The sequence below is a fragment of the Typha latifolia genome, chromosome 3 (assembly GCF_019914945.1).
Source record: "Typha latifolia isolate L0001 chromosome 3, TyphaL0001v2, whole genome shotgun sequence".
Taxonomy (NCBI): domain Eukaryota; kingdom Viridiplantae; phylum Streptophyta; class Magnoliopsida; order Poales; family Typhaceae; genus Typha; species Typha latifolia.
Window position 1 is genome coordinate 5,660,973 of NC_133088.1, and position 19,189 is coordinate 5,680,161.

General features: G+C 39.3%; 2 protein-coding genes across 2 annotated transcripts; one reads left to right on the forward strand and one right to left on the reverse strand.

Moving 5' to 3' along the window:
- Positions 1-11,437: 11,437 nt before the first annotated feature.
- LOC140785216 (glyoxylate/hydroxypyruvate reductase HPR3-like) lies at positions 11,438-15,353 on the forward strand. The gene is made up of 2 exons (XM_073132992.1): positions 11,438-11,960; positions 14,623-15,353. The coding sequence occupies exons 1-2, from the start codon at positions 11,511-11,513 to the stop codon at positions 15,142-15,144; spliced, it is 972 nt and encodes a 323-aa protein (XP_072989093.1). The 5' UTR covers positions 11,438-11,510; the 3' UTR covers positions 15,145-15,353.
- A 588-nt stretch (positions 15,354-15,941) lies between these two features.
- LOC140785217 (glyoxylate/hydroxypyruvate reductase HPR3-like) lies at positions 15,942-17,605 on the reverse strand. The gene is made up of 2 exons (XM_073132993.1): positions 17,006-17,605; positions 15,942-16,623 (listed from the first exon to the last, which is right to left on the reverse strand). The coding sequence occupies exons 1-2, from the start codon at positions 17,450-17,452 to the stop codon at positions 16,102-16,104; spliced, it is 969 nt and encodes a 322-aa protein (XP_072989094.1). The 5' UTR covers positions 17,453-17,605; the 3' UTR covers positions 15,942-16,101.
- Positions 17,606-19,189: the final 1,584 nt, after the last annotated feature.

A 19,189-nucleotide genomic window follows, 5' to 3' on the forward strand; every position in this document is an offset into this window, starting at 1 on the left:
GCGAGGTATGATCATCCATCAATTTTCCTATTTTTTATTCAATTAAGTCTCTTGATCTTGATTAATTTCGTGTGTTTTCGAGTTTTGATCACGTTAAAGTTACTATCTTGATGTTTCTTGTGTGATTGAACGTGATATCTTAGCGTTTTCAAGCGGATGATGGATTTCATTTAGGGCCTTCATGATTTCTTGGATTTGTTTTTATTTCTTGCTATCTTTTTGTTTGCTTTGGGCATGTATTGAATCTTGCATCTTGTTTCTTTCTCAAGAATGCCTAGAAAAGCTGCAGTTTCCAAGAAACCTAGGCTGCCTTCCTCACCTACTTCGACTCACAAGTTTTCAACATCTATGGCTGCGGGGCGTTACAAACATAATTTTGGTACCCGTCCTATTATCTGTGAACGACCCGTGGTCATTTCCGATTTTTCTTCTTTGGGGATAGAATAGATATTTACTGAGCGAGGATGGTTATCGGTGTGTGGGATGAGCGGGACTGCTTATGTGGAAGTTGTTCAAGAATTTTTTAGTAATGCTACGGTTTTAGACCGCTGTATACATTCTATTATTCGTAGGGTGTCTGTATACTTGGACTCAGATGTTATTCGCGTTGAACTTCGTCTTCCTAATGGTGAGTTCTAGTATCCAACGTCTGCTCATGCTGGCACTGTACTGATCAAAAGGGAACGTTGGAAGGGAAACATGATGCCGCATGCAAAGCTGACGTCCGTGGCTCGCATGCTTCACATGTTTTGTCTGTACAATGTCACCCCCAAGACTCGACATTCAAGTATTAGTCTGGATCGTGCATTTCTCCTTCATGCAATGTTATCTGGAGTCTCGGTTGATTTGGCTGCGGTGATCTATGATTCAATACTCTCAGCTGCACAGAAAGAAGCACCTCGTGAGGGGTTACCGTTTGACATCTTTATTACAAACTTGTGCACTCAGAGTGGGGTGCGTGTGGATGCTTCGGAACCTTCTCTTACTTCGCACAAACCATTGGATCGGATTACTCTTAAGCGGAGTCAAGCTCACGACCAGTCGTCTCCTCTCAAGCCATCCTCTTCCGCCGCTGGTCGCTCATCACATCTCGACAGCTCTAATGATAGCTCTGACGGTGAAACATCTCACTCTGAGGGGGAGTTACTATAGTACTCTGATCGTTTCGATCAGCTTAGTACTCAAGTGCAGGATCTCCATTCGGCAGTGAATGATTTACGAGCTGAGCAAGCTCGTCAGGGGACTGTACTTGACTCTGTATTGACGATTCTTCAGCGTCAGTTTCCTCCGAGTTCCTAGTCTTTGGCATTTGTGTCAAAAAGGGAGAGAGTGTCTAGGTGCCTAGGTGTGTAGGGGGAGCATGGTAATAGAGGGAGTTTATTAGAGTCTTTCTGTCTTTCTAATCTTGCTTATAACTTTGCTTGGAGGAATTGTGAACTTTGTCTGTTTAAGTACTTTTGAACTTATGCTCCATTCATAACTTGTGTTTGGATTGTTTATTCATTTCAAGTTATTTTCACTTGATCTTGGATTGGTATATGTTTATTTGCAGGGATTGATGTGCAAAATATTCTAGTCTTGTTGATTGCTCAATTTGAAGTCTTTGTAATATCTTGTAACCTAGGTGTTTTGTCACAAATTGCCAAAGGGGGAGATTGTTAGGTTTTTATTTGTTGGCAATTGTGTACAAAATATTCTAAATGTATTTTTTCATGTATATGAACTTTACACAAGTCTAGAATATCTCTGGTTTGAAGAATTGCAAGATTATTGGAGAAAAGCCGTTGAGTTCACACCGTGTTCACAAATGCGTTCGAACGCGGAATCTACGTTCACACAGACAAAGAGCCGCCTTCACAAATGCGTTCGAACGCGGGTACTGCGTTCACACAAACAGATAGTCGCATTCACAAACGCGTTCGAACACGGGTACTGCTTTCACACAAACAGAGAGCCACATTCACAAACGCGTTCGAACGCGGGTACTGCGTTCACACAGACCGAGAGCTGCGTTCACAAACACGTTTGAACGCAACCTGAAGAATTCAAGTTGTCGCGTTCGAATGCACTCGGGCCCGTTCGAACGCACCTAAGATCAAGTCATGCCATTCAAATGCACTCGGGCCACGTTCGAACGCACCAACGAAGTTTGATAAAATTGGACTTTCATGAGTACGGATAAGACTTGGATTTGGCTCTATCTTGGAGATCATATATAAGGATTGTGATGCCCTATCTCTAGGGAGGTTGAAGAAGCATTATTGAAGGAGACTTCTTGAGGCTACATCGGTTCTTCAACTAACAAGGTTCCACTCATCATTAAAAAGTTAATCTTTCGTCTTAAGGGTTATCTAGACGAAAGATCAATCTCGAGGGTTACTGAGGTTAGACTTCAATCACAAGAAGCAGTGAATCGTGGGTTCTAGCGAGCAAGACTGAGAAGAACAAAGTCGTTTGGATCAACGGGTTATTTTGTGAGTCAGTCTTGTAACTACTACTATTCTAGTGATTGGTTTTGATCCGAGTTTGGATCCGTGGTTTTTTTCCGTTTGGGTTTTTCCACGTTAAAATCTTGGCGTTCATCTCTGCTTTCGTTCCTAATATTTCTACGGACTTTTACTTAAGCGAATGAGTGATAGCATTGCCTAGTATTTAGATACATACTTGTGTCTAGGGGTTTTTCACATCTGATTAGGTTGATCTGGGATATGAGCACATTAGTGATATATAGAGATGATGAGAGATGATTATACTATTATAATGTTATGTCCAGTTGATCTATAGCATGAGTATGCATGTAATTGATTAGCATGGGTATGCATGTGTTGACTACATGGAGACTATATTGCATTATTTTTCTCTTAATTCCTATTCCACCTAAATTCCTATTATGCATTAACTTATTATTATACTGAATATATGCATACAATCTGTCATTTAGAAGAAAAACATGAAATGTGATTGATAGGATAGTTGATAGAAAGTGTGAGAATACCCGAGTGGGCGTGAGAGTTAGGATGCACTTGGTAGATGATTGATCGCTCAACATAGTCGCGATCCTGTTGGCCTTACGTCTGAGGTTGTTAGTCTGTGTGCGCAACAGATATTCAAACACATGCCGTTCGCCAGGGCATATGTGGTGAGTTATCCTCACGAGGTTTCTATTAGCTAGAAGGGTGTCCGGTCTGGATGGATGTTGATACTCTTAACGGATGGCAGGGTATGATTATATTTGAAATACTCATTATGGATGGCAGAGTATGCTCTGAGCCTTCGGGCATGATGTTGAGACCGGGTACCGGGTGTTGACTATGCATAGTGGTCTAGTATGATGATGACATATAGAGATAATATTGATGACTGAGATGTTGAGAACTACATATGATTTTATTCTCATATGAATACCTGATTATCAAATGGTCAATTTATATCTTATATGGTTGCATTTGATATCATAGCATGGTCATAGACGGCATGCATTATGTGTCATATTTGAGAGAGATGATGATACTATGATATGGAGATTTGTTTACTTATTGTCGAGGATTATATGCTTTTATCAGTTATGACATGTTATCTATATTTTAATTATATATTATTGAGGTTACATTCATACTCTCATTCATAATATGATGCTCTTTTTGATTCATATTATTCAATAATGATTTACTCTTTGTTTGGCTTCACTGATTCGGGGTAAGGTCTATTCACTGAGCTTTTAGCTCATGACTCTCTTTGTTTTCTCGTTTTCAAAAACTCAAGTGAATGAGTGGAGCAGGATACTCCCTTAGAGATCTTGCCAATAGGTGAAGAGTAGTGTGTGGTTAGTGTTATGCGCTAGATGTGTTATCTTATTTGATGTATTATTGGACATCCTCCAAAGTGTGTCTTTATCCTTATCTTATATTCTAGCAGGTGACTTTGTACTTATATAATTATGTATATACCACCATTGTGTATATGTTGTGATGAAAAGCTCTTGATGATGTGTTGTGGCCTGTGTGGGGCCCAAGTAGGGTTATCCGTGTACCGTTGACAGTTAGACTTGTGTTATTCTTAGTTTAGATGTTGTAGATAAATTTATGATGTTGATACAAGTTTATTTGATTGTTAGTAACTAACTAAATAGTCAGGTGCCACGCACGTGCCATGTGGGCTCATGCCATGCACGTGTTTAGGGTTGTGGGTGTTACACACCTCCCTTTTTGGTGCTCTTCGACGAGCTCAGGAACCCTGCAAGGTGGAGATGTTTTGGCTTGAGGAGTTCCATGAGCTTAGCATGGATGTGAGGAGGGTAATCTCTCCTAATCTGGGATTTCAAGTGCTCCACGGTGTAGGCATTCTGTCAGCTCATGCCCTATTCTTTTGTAGAAGACACAGTGTTGCGGCATTCTCTCTTACTGCACTAAAATCTCTTTTGTGTCGCACTGAGGAGGGTGACCGAGATGGATTCTATGAAGGGTTTGATGATATCCACCCTTATCCTTGATCTGATAAACCTCTTCCATCTTGTCCCATCCAGAGCATCCCCTTGGATAGGTGAGTCGACTTTTGATGCCAACTATTAGGCTATTGATGATGAGAGGTACTCTAAAGGCAAGCCATAGAATTGCACCTTGGAGTCTCATCGATTAAAGCACCAGCAGTTCGTCGGAGTATCCAGGGTGAAGACGTTGAGTACAAAGAGGTCTCTACTGTAGGACCATGGTGAGCCCAGCCATGTTCTTCATTTGTCTTCTTCCTTCTCAAAACACTAACAGAAATATGTTTTTGCCTGCTTCTATGAACTCCATCGAGTTGGATAGGTTCTAGGCCTTAGAAAGCGATGTCTTAAGTCTATTACTGTTGACCAGTCGGACGCTTATTAGCTTCTCCACTAGGCATAGCTCAGGTTTGCGCTTGGGAATGGTGTTCTCTTCTTCTAGAGAAAAAAATTCCTCCATTTTCCCATCTAAGAGGAGGGCGGCTAACTTTCTCAAGAGCTCCTCATCAGACAGGGCCATAGAGAGGGAAAATAGTGTCCCGGGATGGGGCTTTTGGCAAGTAGGGAGGAGGGGCTATTGTCTTGGTAAGGAGTAGAGGTGGGAGTGGGGAAAGTAACAAATGTAGGGAAGGAGAATCAGCGAAGAGGGAAGAGGTATTAGAGTGGAGGGAAGATTAGGTAGAAGGGGAAGGAGCGTGGGCTCCAGGAAGAACCAGGAATCAATCATTTTGAGAAAGCTTCTAGTGAAACAACCACCAAAGGAAGAAGTAAATATGAAAGATATAGAAAGAGTAACAAACTATATTACAATAATCCAACACAACATAAATTTAGAACAAGGGATTCAGATATAAATATTATATGTCGAAAAAGTATGAATGAACATTGACTTACCAATTCACATGCGTGTGACTTACCTATTTTTATAAAATTATAAAATATCCCCTCATCAACAAAAGTCTTAGAAGTGTCCTTCCTCAGCTCTGCTCTCCTGGTGAGCATCTAACTCTTCTTCTCTCTTCTCTCTGCTTGAGAGCTCCCTTTACTTTCCCACCCACTGTGCTTTTGTTTCTCATCTCCTCTTCCCTCCTCTCTTTGATTGTTGCTACCAACGAAGACCTTGTTAGGAAGTTCTCTTAGCTCCCTAGTGCAAATAGCATGGAAAATGACAAATAGAGGATCTGATTGGGAGCCCCTTGGCCCTACAACTGAGAATTTTTGCCATGAGCCATTTCCAGCCCAATGTGCCCCTTGAATCCTTAGACTTCTCCAACTGTGACTTTTGGTTTTACTTTCATGACCTTCTCTTGGAATACCTCTGTTACTCTACTATTCTAAAGATGGCAATAAAGGTGGCCAGTGATTTTTGAAGCTCTCAATGCCACCAAATGGATGCGCTACATTTGTGTTGGTGTGAAGATCGAAACTTTCAAACCTCTATCAAGCATCCTCTCTATCTCGCTCATTAGTGGAGTAAATGAAAATATCTCTATTAGGTTGTATTGCCCTTTTTGTGTGCGAGTGAGCCACGAGATCTCAGACTATTTGAAGATTACTTTGGAGGAGAAAGCCAAGCTGAGTTCCAGCCTCTCCTTCATGACCAGCTCATCTGTCTTTTGAACCTAAGTTCCCCAACCTAGGAAACTCCCCTTCCTCTCTATATTCCTCCTCCATGAACGGAGATACTGGTCGACTCCCTCGTCGGCTAGCCTTGGCTTCGTCGATGAATGAGTTCACTAAAGCATGGAATGTATCAGTCCAAGATGATATGTTCCCTTGAAGCCCTCACGTCACTTCAACCCAAGTAGACATGTCAAGCCATGGTGACTCCCTTATCTGCCCACAATGACATGTCACTAGGCTATAAAGGCCTCACTGCTTCATTAAATGCCATCATAATATGTGTTGCCTCACTCTCAATCATGCATTTTGGTGCTCGATCCTTGAAATTTAGGTCCAACTAGGGGTGTAAACGAGCCAAACTTGAGGGAGTTGGGCCTAGCTCAACTTGGCTTGATTACTGGAGATTTTTAGCTCAAGCTTGATTCAAACTAGAAAAGCTTAGTTCTGTTTAGTTCTTCTTTAGCTCAATGAGGCTTGAGCTCGACTTGACAGTTCGATAGGAGAGCAGAAGAGGTAAATAGGGCATCAATGATAAATTCCCCTTTGTTGGCATATCCATCCTCATTCGCTCATCTAATATCGCTTTCCTAAATCGAGACCAAGACATCAACCTTTCACAACAAGGGAAAAAGATTATCTTGCTCTAACTCTTGCTCCAATATACTCAATTTCTTCTCAGGGAACACTTCGGCCTTATTTGATTTAAGGCTAAGCCTCGATCTTGATTAGTTGGTCTCATTTCTTAGTCTTAATTTTTTAGAGAGTGAACATAATTAAATATAAAAAAAGATAAAAAGATGATTAGTTACTAAACCAGGTTAGGGGGGATCCCTGAACTCAAAGCAAACAAGGCCATCCAGTTGTTAATTCTTAAAAGTATTTTACTAAATAAAAAAGGATCCTAAAAAATACAAACTAATCCAAAGGGAAAATAAAAAAAATCAAACAAAAAGAAAGAAATAAGGCATGGACTAGAGTCAAACGCATGAGGATCTTACTCCGAGAACAAATCCGGCATCTCGTCGTAGATCTTATTCACTCCTCCATTCGGACAAACCCACTACCGTGTTTTGACAAAGAATGAGGCGGAAGAGGTGGGGCAACGCCAAAACCCTAAAGAGAGAATAGAGAGGGAGATGAGGCTGAAGGGAATTGGAGAGAGAAAGGTTTTAGAAGAGAGAGGGGTTATGGTAGGGGGATGAAGATGACGCCATCAAAATTAGGTTAAAGGTGAGGCAGCTTTCACATATATATATAGCTACAGTATTGAGTCGAGCTCAAGCGAGCTAGCTCCAGCTTGACTCGGCTCATTTAGAGCTCCAATGAGTCGAGCCCGCGAGCCTCTTGAACCCATAGGCTTTTTTGACTGCCCTACTTGTAGCTCTCAACAACTCATTCCCAAGTAGCTCTCTAGGCTTTGTGGATGTCCTAATCAAACTTATTGAATCCATCTCTCAAATTGGGGTCTCGAAGAATCCCTCTCTCTCTCTTCAAACCTATTAACTCTAACTAACCAATTCTTCTAGAGTTGATAGGTTCCTTGTGACCATGGATGTCATGAGATCGACTACAATCCCAAATAATTATTATGGAGAAAATTATTTAGCAATTTTATAGTTTGACTTAATAGCTCTACTTATTTGATAACTCAATGGTGCAGTTGGCTTAGAAGAGCAGCTCAATAATATGATAGTTTAGAGCAGGTCTGGGTAGTGTTTAGTTATGAGCAATAGTTCGATGATGCACATGACTTGAAGCCTAGACTAGCAGCTCACTATATTAACTAAAGCTTGGTGGAGCCTAAATGCATTTGTATCTAAAGATGGTTGGTCTTTTATCTAGCCCATATCTAACCTTCGAGCTATTGGATGATCAGAAGAAATGAAAAATTATTAGCTCTGCCCCTCCTACCCTACCTGTCCTAACTAACCAGTCTGTCAACCACCTTGAAGAGGGCCCCACCCCCATCCCAAGCAACCTTTGTCATGCATGCTACATTATCCCTAGCACCTGACCAAATGAAAACCACTCCTTACTAAACCCTCTCGCCTTTAACCTCTCTCCTAAATAAACTCACTCTCAACCCAATACAACAAAAAGTCTCAAGCTCCCCATCTCTGGCCAAAGCAACAATGAGGAATTGCTGTGAAACTAATCATGAAAACTCTTTGTTGGAATTATCAAGGGTGTGGAGGTCGTACAACAATCTAGAACTTCGTCAATCTCCTTCGTAGCCCATAGGTAAATCTTGCATTTCTATCAAATATGAAGTACAACTCAAACAAAGCTTCCTCAATCATCTTGTTAGGTTTATAGGGTTGGCAAATATGTACAAAATATTCTAAGTATTTTTATATATGTATATAAGCACATATACAAGTGTTGGTAAGATTTGGTTTGAAGATTTTTAAACAAATAGGTCATGTTATTCAAACACACCCTGATAGTCGTTTGAAGTTATTGATGCATTCAATCGTCCGAACACACGGTGGTAGTCATTTGAAGCCGTTCAAAGATATATAGGCATTGTTTTGGCAGCCCAACGCACCTTGATAGCCATTTGAAGTTGTTTGAACGTATAGAAACTCAAGCCAGGCCGTTCAAACATGGGCAATTTTGTGTTAAGACAAGGTCGCAAATCTTGTGAAATTTGGGAATCTATGAGATCTAATTTGACTAGGAGTTGGACTTATCTTCATAAGGTATATAAGGGTTATGATACTATAACCCTAAGAGAGATTGGTTATTGTTTTGAGAAGACTTTTTCGAAGGAATATTGATATTCATTGATGGAGATTTTGATCATCTTCTACACACGAATGTCTTAAAGGTCACTAAGGTGGAAGATCAATCTTGAGGAAAATAGAGATTGTAAATCAATTATGAAAAGTAGTGAATCGCGAGGTCTAGCGATCAAGGCTGTGTTTAATAAAGTCTTGCAGATCAACGAGTTGTTTGTAAGTCAGTCTTGTGAACTGCTATAGTTTATTAATGATTAGTTTGATCTGCGTTTAGATCTATAATTATTTTTTGCTTGTTTGGTGTTTTTTCACGTAAAACTCTTAATGTTCATCTTTGCTTGATTTGTTAATTATTATTCGCATTATTCGATATTTTTATTTACTTAAGCAAAGGGTTGAAAATTATACCTAATATATATATATATTTCAATTAGTATCAAAGTAGGGTCTCTTCTCTTAGAGAGAGATCTGCTAGATATGAATTTTCATAAAGATGGACAATCCTTAATTAGACCTTCAATTCTTGATGGAGCGAATTATGACTATTGGAAGGCTAGGACGGGAAATTTATATAATCAATAGATAAATGTGTTTGGTTTGCTGTAGTAAATGGTTGGAGTGCACCTACTCACTTTTTAGACAACAAGATTAGTGAAAGACCAGTTAAGTCTTGGAACAAATTAGATTATGAGAGTTTGTTGAAATAGCAATACTTTAAATACTATTTTTAGTTGTGTTTCATCGGATATATTCTAACGAATATATACAGAGATCGCTAGCGAGGTGGAAGCTTGGAGACGAAGATCATTTGTCAGAGCCCTTTCTTTATTGAATTTTTGTTTGCCCAATTGAGATAGCGTGGCTCTTGCGATGAATGCGTAGGACTCAGGTGGAGAAACTTCAGTTTCAGTATCTCGAATAATTTTTGTGGTGGACTCAGGTGGAGAAACTTCAGGCCTGCTGGGTTGCGAGGCCCGGAGAGGATGAGTTTACCTACAAGGCAAAGGGTAGTGTTCCCCTCCTCCAGCGTGAAGGCCTCCTCCATGGTATCCCATGAGAAGGACGGAGAATTTTTTGTGCAGTTCATCCTCAGGTGTGGCCATGACCGAGGGGGTGAAGAGCTGACGCTTTCCCTTGGGTGAGGCAGGTAGAGGATAGGTGGAGCGAAATGAGGGAACCAGGACGTAAGGAGGAGTAGGCGGTAGTAGAGGGAAAGGAGGAGATGGGGAGGTGAAGGCAAGAAAGGTAGACGAGATGTTAAAGCGGAGGAACTAAGGATCAAGGGAAGATATTTCAGAGGAGAGATAGTGGAAGCTCTCATGAAGAGAGCAGGACAAGGTAGAAACTATATTTGACCGTGGTTGTTGGTTGACCAAAAAAGTAATTGAAAAAAATTAAACAGCTAATAGCTAAATGTGAAAATATTACTATTAATCATGGGTCTGACATAGAGTTTCTGATATCCTCTACGGGCACTACCATAACTACCCTAACTTCTGTAAAAATTCTATACTTTTGATGTTTCTGACGGCTATTAGAAGTGTAGTTAGCTATTAGAGTCTTGGGTAGAGCCTAATTCTTTTTTATATATTGTTGACAATATGTCCAATATACTAAAAACCTAAAACCTCCCTCTTTTCCTAGTTTTTTTACTGAGCCAGGAGCATTTGTGTCAGCTTCTCTAACTAGATTATCTAATTTTATAATTTTGGCTAATATATATAATTTAGATATTCAATTTTTTTTTTACTAGTAGTCCTTATCAAGTTCCTCATTGATACTGTTAAATAATTTTTATTTTTATAGTTCTCCCATTAATTGCTTAAAACTTGTGCTATGGAAGCATCATCATTGTATTAGAGTGAGAAAAGAATTTTTGATCAGATATAAAGACTAGACATTTACACGGGTTTGAGCTGAGCAAAAATAAATTCAGATCATGCAGAGTTTTTTTTTTATGTAGATTGATCAAATGCATGCTAACGTATTATTCGTATGCATTTAACTGTTTTGATCATACTCAGTTATATTTTACAGTCAATATATTTTCTTTCAAGCATAATCGAAATCAAATACATATAATTAATACATTAATGCTCGTTTAATTAGCTATGGGCTAATCCACATGAATCTGCTCAAACTGAAACCACGCTCATAAGAATATAAACTAAGCTGTGTTTGTGTTTCTGCTGTTAATCTTACAATGCTGTAAGTATATGCGTGTTACATGTAGGTTGACAAATATATTTGGCTTTGAGTTGATGTGTACTAAACTGGGGAGATTGTACTTGAGTTGATGTGTGAGGCTTAATTATTATATAATCAAGATTATTAAAGTATGTTATCGTCATATAGTGCACAAAGCAATTTCCCTGGGAGCATTCTTCCTAGACTTACGGTTTACAAATATTCTCCCACCCAGACAAAGTCACAAAACAAATAAAATACTTCAGCAAATCCTTTTTTTTAATCTTAAATTGTTATCCGACGTGGCAGGATAGAAAGGTAAACTCCAAATTGCCATCAAGTTTTCCAATAATTACAACGCTACAACTTCACCCTAGGACATCATTTTCCCATCATTGGAGCAAACACCGCCTGACCACAGCCGCGTAAAAGTGTACAAGAAAGGCCTGACGACCGAACTGGATTCGAGCATCACCATGGCATCCGGGGCGTCGCCGCCGCTCCCCACAGTCCTCGTCCTCCGCTGGCTCACTCCCACCTTCGATGCCGTCCTCTCCGCCCGCTTCAACCTCCTCAAGTCCTACGAATCTCCACTCTCCCACGACGCCTTCCTCGCCTCCCCTGCCGCCGCCTCCGCCTCCGCCGCCATAGTATCTGGCGGCGGAGCCGTCGACGCCGCTCTCCTAGACCTCCTCCCTAGCCTCCGCTGTGTCGTCACCACCAGCGCCGGCGTCAACCATATAGACTTCGCCGAGTGCACCCGCCGCGGCGTCGCCGTCGCCAACGCCGGCACCGTCTACTCCGTCGACGTCGCTGATTACGCCGTCGGACTACTCTTAGATGTTCTCCGTCGAGTGTCGGAGTCGGAACGCTTTCTTCGCGGCGGTCTCTGGCCTATTAAAGGGGAGTATCCTCTCGGTTACAAGGTCGATTCACTTCTCTTATTTACTTCGCCATATCTAATTCTTTGTTGTTAGAGTTGTAGTGAAAAAAGTTTGCGATCTTTTGATGGATATAGAACTCTGTTTCCCAAAGAAGAAAAGCAAATTAGAAATACCAACTCATTAAAATAGAGAAATATTTAGAAGCTGAGTTTGGATTTGAAGGGAGCAAATAGTGGATGGAATGTATGGAAGTTAGCTGTAGAGTAATCTTGTGAACTGTTCTTCAATAGTTTGACCGGTCTTTGTGACCTAAATGCCCTTCTTGAATTACTTACTAAGTTACTACGTATTGGGTAGGCTTCCATATTTGAAGCAACATTTTATCTCACAATCCCTAAATTTATTCACTGTTTCTATAGCGTGACCGCATTCGATGTCATTCTTCTGCAAGGATAACAAACAACAAAGTAAAGTTTTACAAAGTTGTTGGTCAACTGAAATGCTTCAAGAAAGATTAACATCCAGTTCTTTCCATCTTGTGTCTTCAGTTTACTATATTCTTATGAAAATTAATTTTTTTGTATTCCTTATTCATTGTGCAGTCAACGCCTATGTAGTTTTATATCTGGTTCTTCATTGTGTATGTTTCTTAGACCATCAAATTCTTGATGTCCAAATCCTCAAAATAGCCTTCTTCTGATTTCTTGTTTCTTAGACCTCTATTTGACTGTCATCTTCTTTTACTTTATGACTTTCTATTACTTAAATATCCTAATTCTGTTACTGCAAAGGAAATTTTAAAAATAAAAAGAAAAGGAACTATAATATTATTTAGAAGCAGAAGAATTTCAAGCCATTGATCACTGAAATTTTGCTTTGCCATTTCAATCTGATTAATGATTGAGTTTAGAGTTCCTGTTCATGTTGTTGTGCAAATACCCAAATGGGTGAAGAAAACTGAAGCAAACCATTCACCCTCAAGTATGACAAAGAGGAATAGTGATGGAAAACCAATCCAAGCTTTGAAAAAAACTCCAATGAGGTGTTAATGGTAATAGAATAGCAATAAATAAATTCTAATCACATATTAAACATTCTAATGCAAGTAATCTCTAAAATAGAAGTAATAGAGACAATAGAAAAAGAGGGAGATAATATTTACGTGATTCGGCGATGTGTTTACATTCATGGGCGGAGCAATCTTCTTTACTTTGCAAATCTCTCACTTACAAAGAGTTTAGCAACTCTAATCACTCTCAATAAAATGGTGACTTACCCTTATAAATGTTCTTCCAACTATCAAATCCTAAAAACACACTTTAGTATTTATATGCAGGTTCAGATTTGGAGTTTTTTCGCGTCGCATTCGAACGCCCTCGGGGCGCGTTCGAACGCGCCCAATAACAATACAGCAAAACTCAAAGGGGCGTTTGAACGCAAGAAGGTCTCATTCGAACGCCTGCATCACAGCTACTCTTGGGTTGAGGTTTGCATTCAAACGCGGCTGGGTCGTTCGAATGCCTACATCAAAGCTGCTCTCGAGTTGAGACTTGCGTTCGAATGCGGCTGGGTCATTCGAACGCCTGCATCACACAGTCTCTGTCTGGATCTCGCGTTCAAACGCCCCTAAGGCCCCGTTTAAATGCACTGGCACAGAAATGCTGAAATTTGCTAAAAACTGAATTTAAACCAATTTTTAACACATGTTATCTAAGTCAATAACAAAGGTCCAAAAAATAGCAAATAACAAAGTAAAGGATGCTAGTAAGATGATTGATTTCTGTATATCCTCTGTTGTTCCTGTAAGTATAACTGATAAGGTATCAAAAAGTTAACTCTCCTCTTTTTCAAAACCTCTAGTCTTGCATCACAGATCTGGCAAGTCTTTGTAATACGCAGACAAAGAAAATATTAGTAACTGCTATTTCTTCTTAGGATGAGATCCTTTTCTCTTTCTTGTTATTCTCGCACAATAAGTTGTCAAAATTTTGGTGGAGTCTCCTACGTTGATCTGTCAATGAAAACATTAACCAAAAGACTTGGTTTTTAATCTTTGGAATGCCGACTTGATAAATGACTTCGTTCTTGTAGCATCTAAGATGACTTGGTAATTAAATGAAACAAAAAGGCAAAATACTTATAGGTGGCATCCTGGTCAAACATATAGTCTACCTGAGCTTAACCTGTCTGACCTGAGAACATGGTGGTACAGGAAGTACGATTCTGCTGTGGGAGCAAAACTTTCTTGAGTAACATGTCATATGATGTAAATGTCATCCTCTAATGAGTCTAATCAATGATTAGCAATAGAAGAATGAGATATCCTATATGACCTAAAACAGGACAAGTACATAACTTAAAATTCAGATGTCAAGTACCACTGTTAAATTATCTACATAGTACTAGGGATTCAAATTGCTACAACTAACTTTATGTATATATGTAAAAGCTTAGTTCTTGACTGTCAGTTTTAAATGAAGAAAATTTTAGCTTTTGTAAAACCAGAATTCAGAAACTTCATGAGAATGCTTATTATTGTATGCTTTTATGTCTGAACACTAAGGTGTACACCATCTGATATGGATCCCTTTCTAAACTGAATCCAATAATAGTTTCTTCTAAAACTTTAACATCACTGTTGCTTCCCTTCAAGATTAATCAACACTTCTATACTAATAACATCACTGTTTTCTGATACTTGCAGCTAGGTGGTAAGCGAGTAGGGATTGTTGGGTTGGGGAGCATTGGATCAGAGATAGCAAAAAGGCTGGAAGCTTTTTGTTGCATCATCTCATATTTATCCAGAAGACCGAAGCCAAATGTCTCGTACAAATACTTTTCAAATATTTGCGACCTCGCAGCTGAATGTGACATTTTAGTAGTGTCTTGCGCATTGAACAGTGAAACACGACATATCATTAACAAGGATGTCATGCAATCACTAGGAAGGGATGGTGTTATCATAAACGTTGGACGGGGAGCTCTTATTGATGAGGAGGAATTAGTACATCATTTGATGCAAGGAGAGCTCGGAGGAGCTGGTCTTGATGTCTTTGAGAACGAACCCTCTGTACCAAAAGAGTTATTTTCCATGGATAACGTTGTTCTCTCACCTCATCTGGCTGTTCATACTCCAGAATCCTTTTCAGGCCTGCTTCAACTTATTATAGAGAACCTGGAGGCTTTCTTCTCAAACAAACCTTTAATCACACAAGTTTTTGAGTGATGTTTGTGTGATATTATATACGTCAATATCAACTACCGTTGATGATGGTATTTTCCTTTTCGATCCAATGTAAGTTTGTCCAGTTTCATTCTTCTCCAACGGTGGTTGTTTACAAAAATGTTGGAACTTATATGATATCATGTACATTGTTTTCATCTTTTTATATAAAAATACTGAGATGGAAAAGCATCAAAATGTCCTCTTCCAAATTTAATACATCTTTCTTCTGCTAGCATCAGATATTAGTAATAATTTTAAATGATCTTATTAAGTCTTTTGAAGTCGGAAAAGTTGTGATTTGTGAATATTAAGGATTCTGAATTGAATTGTTCTTTACTGATCTGAATATACAAATGCGAACTTAAACAGTACCTCAATTCTCAAGTGTAGTATGATGCTTGTTGCGTATTAGTAGCAATTATTATTTCCATCATGCTAACACAAACTTAATCAGAACATGAAGCAGTGTAGATGCTTGTTTAGAGTTAGTCCTCAATGCCTTTCAGATCCTACAATTAATAGAGGTTTAGCTGGTACTCGTCTGACCTAGTATAGTATTTGTTAACTACGTGTGCCATTTCATAGATCAAGCAACTGTTACTTATGTCTTCTCCTTTCTCAAAGTCCTCCTGTTTCCATATCCAAACTAAATTTTACCATATTTCCCCCACAAAAATGGTCATCTCGTTACACCAAAGACAACCAGCTGGAATTCTCGATCGTTCGTTAGAAGTCCCTGCTTTTGAACCACTCCAGCGGTACTCCATCTCAGTGCTTTCGTAGTAAGTTAAACAAGATTGACGGAAATGTGTATAGTATTACTGGAATTGCCTTTGCAAGGTTAATACCATAAAACAACTTCGAAAGAAACAACTTCAATTATTACTAGAAGAGGGATTCCCAACCTTATTACTAATATGGATGTAGGTTAATCTTGGAGGTACACTAGTGCTTGTTTCATAGTGAAATTGGAGTAAGCAACTCCCTGTTTGCGAAAAAAGCCTCCAAATTGCGGATGACCACTTCACATAAGTCATCAATTGATTCCGGAGTGATAACAGCACGATGACTCGATAGAACAACATTGTCCATGTGAAATAGCTCCTTAGGGACATGCGGTTCATTTTCGAACACATCAAGACCAGCACCTCCAATCACCCCTTCCATCAAACATCTGACTAGTTCCTTCTCATCGACGAGTGCTCCACGCCCTATATTTATAAGAACGCCATTCTTGCCTAGTGCCAATAGAATGTCGCGATTGATGATGTGATGAGTTTCAGCAGTCAAAGAACAAGAGAGTACCAAAACATCGCTTTCAACTGCAAGATCACGAACATTGGAGAAATATTTATACGGGACTGATGGCTTCTGTAATCTCGAATTATACATGATAATGCAGCCAAATGCCTCAAGCCTTTTCGCAACCTCAGATCCAATGCTTCCCAGCCCAACAATTCCAATTCGTTTTCCACCTACCTGATATGCCAAGAATAACTATAAGTTTTAACATAACTAACAATCATCACGGAAAGGAAGTCTATTTTGACAACTTCAAGTTGAATTACACAAACTACTTCTATGCTTCTGAACCTCGAATGCTTGCGGTTGACATATGAACATCCCTTCTAATATTGCAAGTTTATACCATAATTACCTATAGAAAAGTGAATAGGCCGGGATAATCCCCTTTAATACCATAATAATCTATAAAAGCAGGAAAGATCCAACTCACAATGAATAGCAAAAGCAGAGGTTTTATTCAGCGATATTTTCTAATCTTAATTGCAACAAATTCCATCATTAATAGATAGGATAAGAAATCACAGAACAGAAGTAGAACAGTGGTAGCAGATGAAACCTTGGAGCCGAGAGGGTAACCCCCCTTCAAAGCCCACAACCCCCTCCTCACGTACCGATCCGCCGCCGAGATCTGCCGTAGAACATCGATCGCCATCCCCACGGCGTAATCCGCCACATCGGCGGAAAAGACGGCGCCAGCGTTGGCAACGCGGACGCCCCGGCGGCGGCAGGCGTCGAGGTCGATGTGGTTGACGCCGGCGCTGGTGGCGAGGATGAGGCGGAGGTCGGGGAGTAAGGAGATGATGTCGACGCTGACGGCCGGCGGGTTGGGACCGGAGGAGAGGATGACGCGGCAGCGGGCGGCGTGGGAGGAGAGGAACGCCGGGAGCGGGAGGGGGGATTCCCAGGATTGGAGGAGGTCGTAGATGGGAGAGAGGGCCGCGTGCAAGAAGGGAAAGAGGGGGCGGAAGAGGAGGATTTGGTGTTTGCTGTTGGTGCCGGACATCCTACTGCTCCCTCTTTCGGAACTCGATCCCTTCGTAGTTTGGGCGAGTGGTTTGGGGCAGCAGAGAGGGATTGGGGGAGTTAATCGGTGCGTGCTGTTCAGGAGTTCTTCGGTGGTAGTTGGTCGTAGGGATTACAGAGGAGAGAAGTCACCGGTATGGTTGGATTTACCAACTTACGAATACTGCCACCATATCAACCATCGCCATCACTAGTTTTCTTTTCCACGTGATATTTTTTTTTTCACACGATAATTATCAGCATCAACATATTATACGATCATTTGCTTAAAAAAAAAGCATACTATACGATGGTCTGATATCTTTACAAGCATGGACGGCGGCTTTGTCTGCGGTATTTACACAAAAATGAGTTTGTAATTTTTAAAATAGTAAAAAATAGATTTTTATGCAAATCTTTTGTATACATTATAAAAATGCACGGAGACAATGTAAAAAATGAGCAGTTTAAAAGTCTACGTTATTGACAAACTTATTTTTGTAAGCCCAACAAGTAATGCGATTCACAATGTAAACAATGATAAAGAGTTTTTTTGTACTTGTGAAAGTTTATAAATTTCACTTTAAGAATTCTTTTTGTACCTGTAAAAGTTAGTTTATAAAAAAAATTTCTTTTCTAAAAAAAATTGGCAATTGTAAATTGAAAAAAAAAATAGTGAAATTAGATAATTCTACGACCAGAATATAAAATGTATAAGAAACAAGGGGTGTTATAGCCAATAGAGCATCTCCAAGGGAGGGCTCTATATTTGGAGCTGAAAGACTCGAAATATAGAGCCAAGAGCCCGGATGCGCACAGGGCTCTATATTTTTAATTTAATTAATATAATATATATTATATATATATATGTGCTAAATCATTTAATAAGACATCTTAATATTATTTTTTTAATAAAAAATATATAGTTATAAAACTCTCATCGATATCTTTATAATAAGACTAATATTCAATAGTTTCACAAATAATTTTAATTACTATTTTTTAATTAAAAATATCAAAATTATATTATACGAAATAAAAATAAAATATTTAAAATAACTTAAATAATTTAATATTAGACTCATTTTAAAGATCTAGATGAGAGCATTCTAATGGTACTATTTTTATTAAAAATTGATTAGCAAAACTAATTATATATTCTGTTTAATTAATTAAATTATTTAATAAAAGATACAGACGAAATTTAAAATTTTAAATTAAGCTTTTGTAAGGCAAAATTGGTATTTCTAAAAGTTGAATAGTATTGGAGCTGGGCTCCAAATTTTTAGATGTGGCTCCAAATTTGGAGCTCTACTGTAGCTGGCTCTAAATTTGGAGTTTTGGAGTCTGATTGGAGATGCTCTAAGAGAAGCTTTATAGACGATCTCTTTAGCATCTCTGAAAAATCACTAGTATATTGTGCATCTTTATTGCCTGGATATATTAGAGTAAGCTTAGAAACTCTCTCCCACATGGAGAGAAATTTGCTATTAGGGGTGTAAGTCGAGCTTGAGCGAGCTAGGCCCAGCACGGCTCGGCTCGGCTCGAGAGGTGGAAAAGCTTAGCTCGGCTTGAGCTCAATTCAAGCTGAAAGAAACATATTTCAGCTTGGCTCGTCTCTAGCTGGATGAGGCTTAAGCTTGCTAAACGGCTCGTGAGATTACAATGTTAATGAGGATAAAGAACTTTACGAAACAGAGTTGAACAGTAACAAAAATAGCAGCGGACATGATAAAAA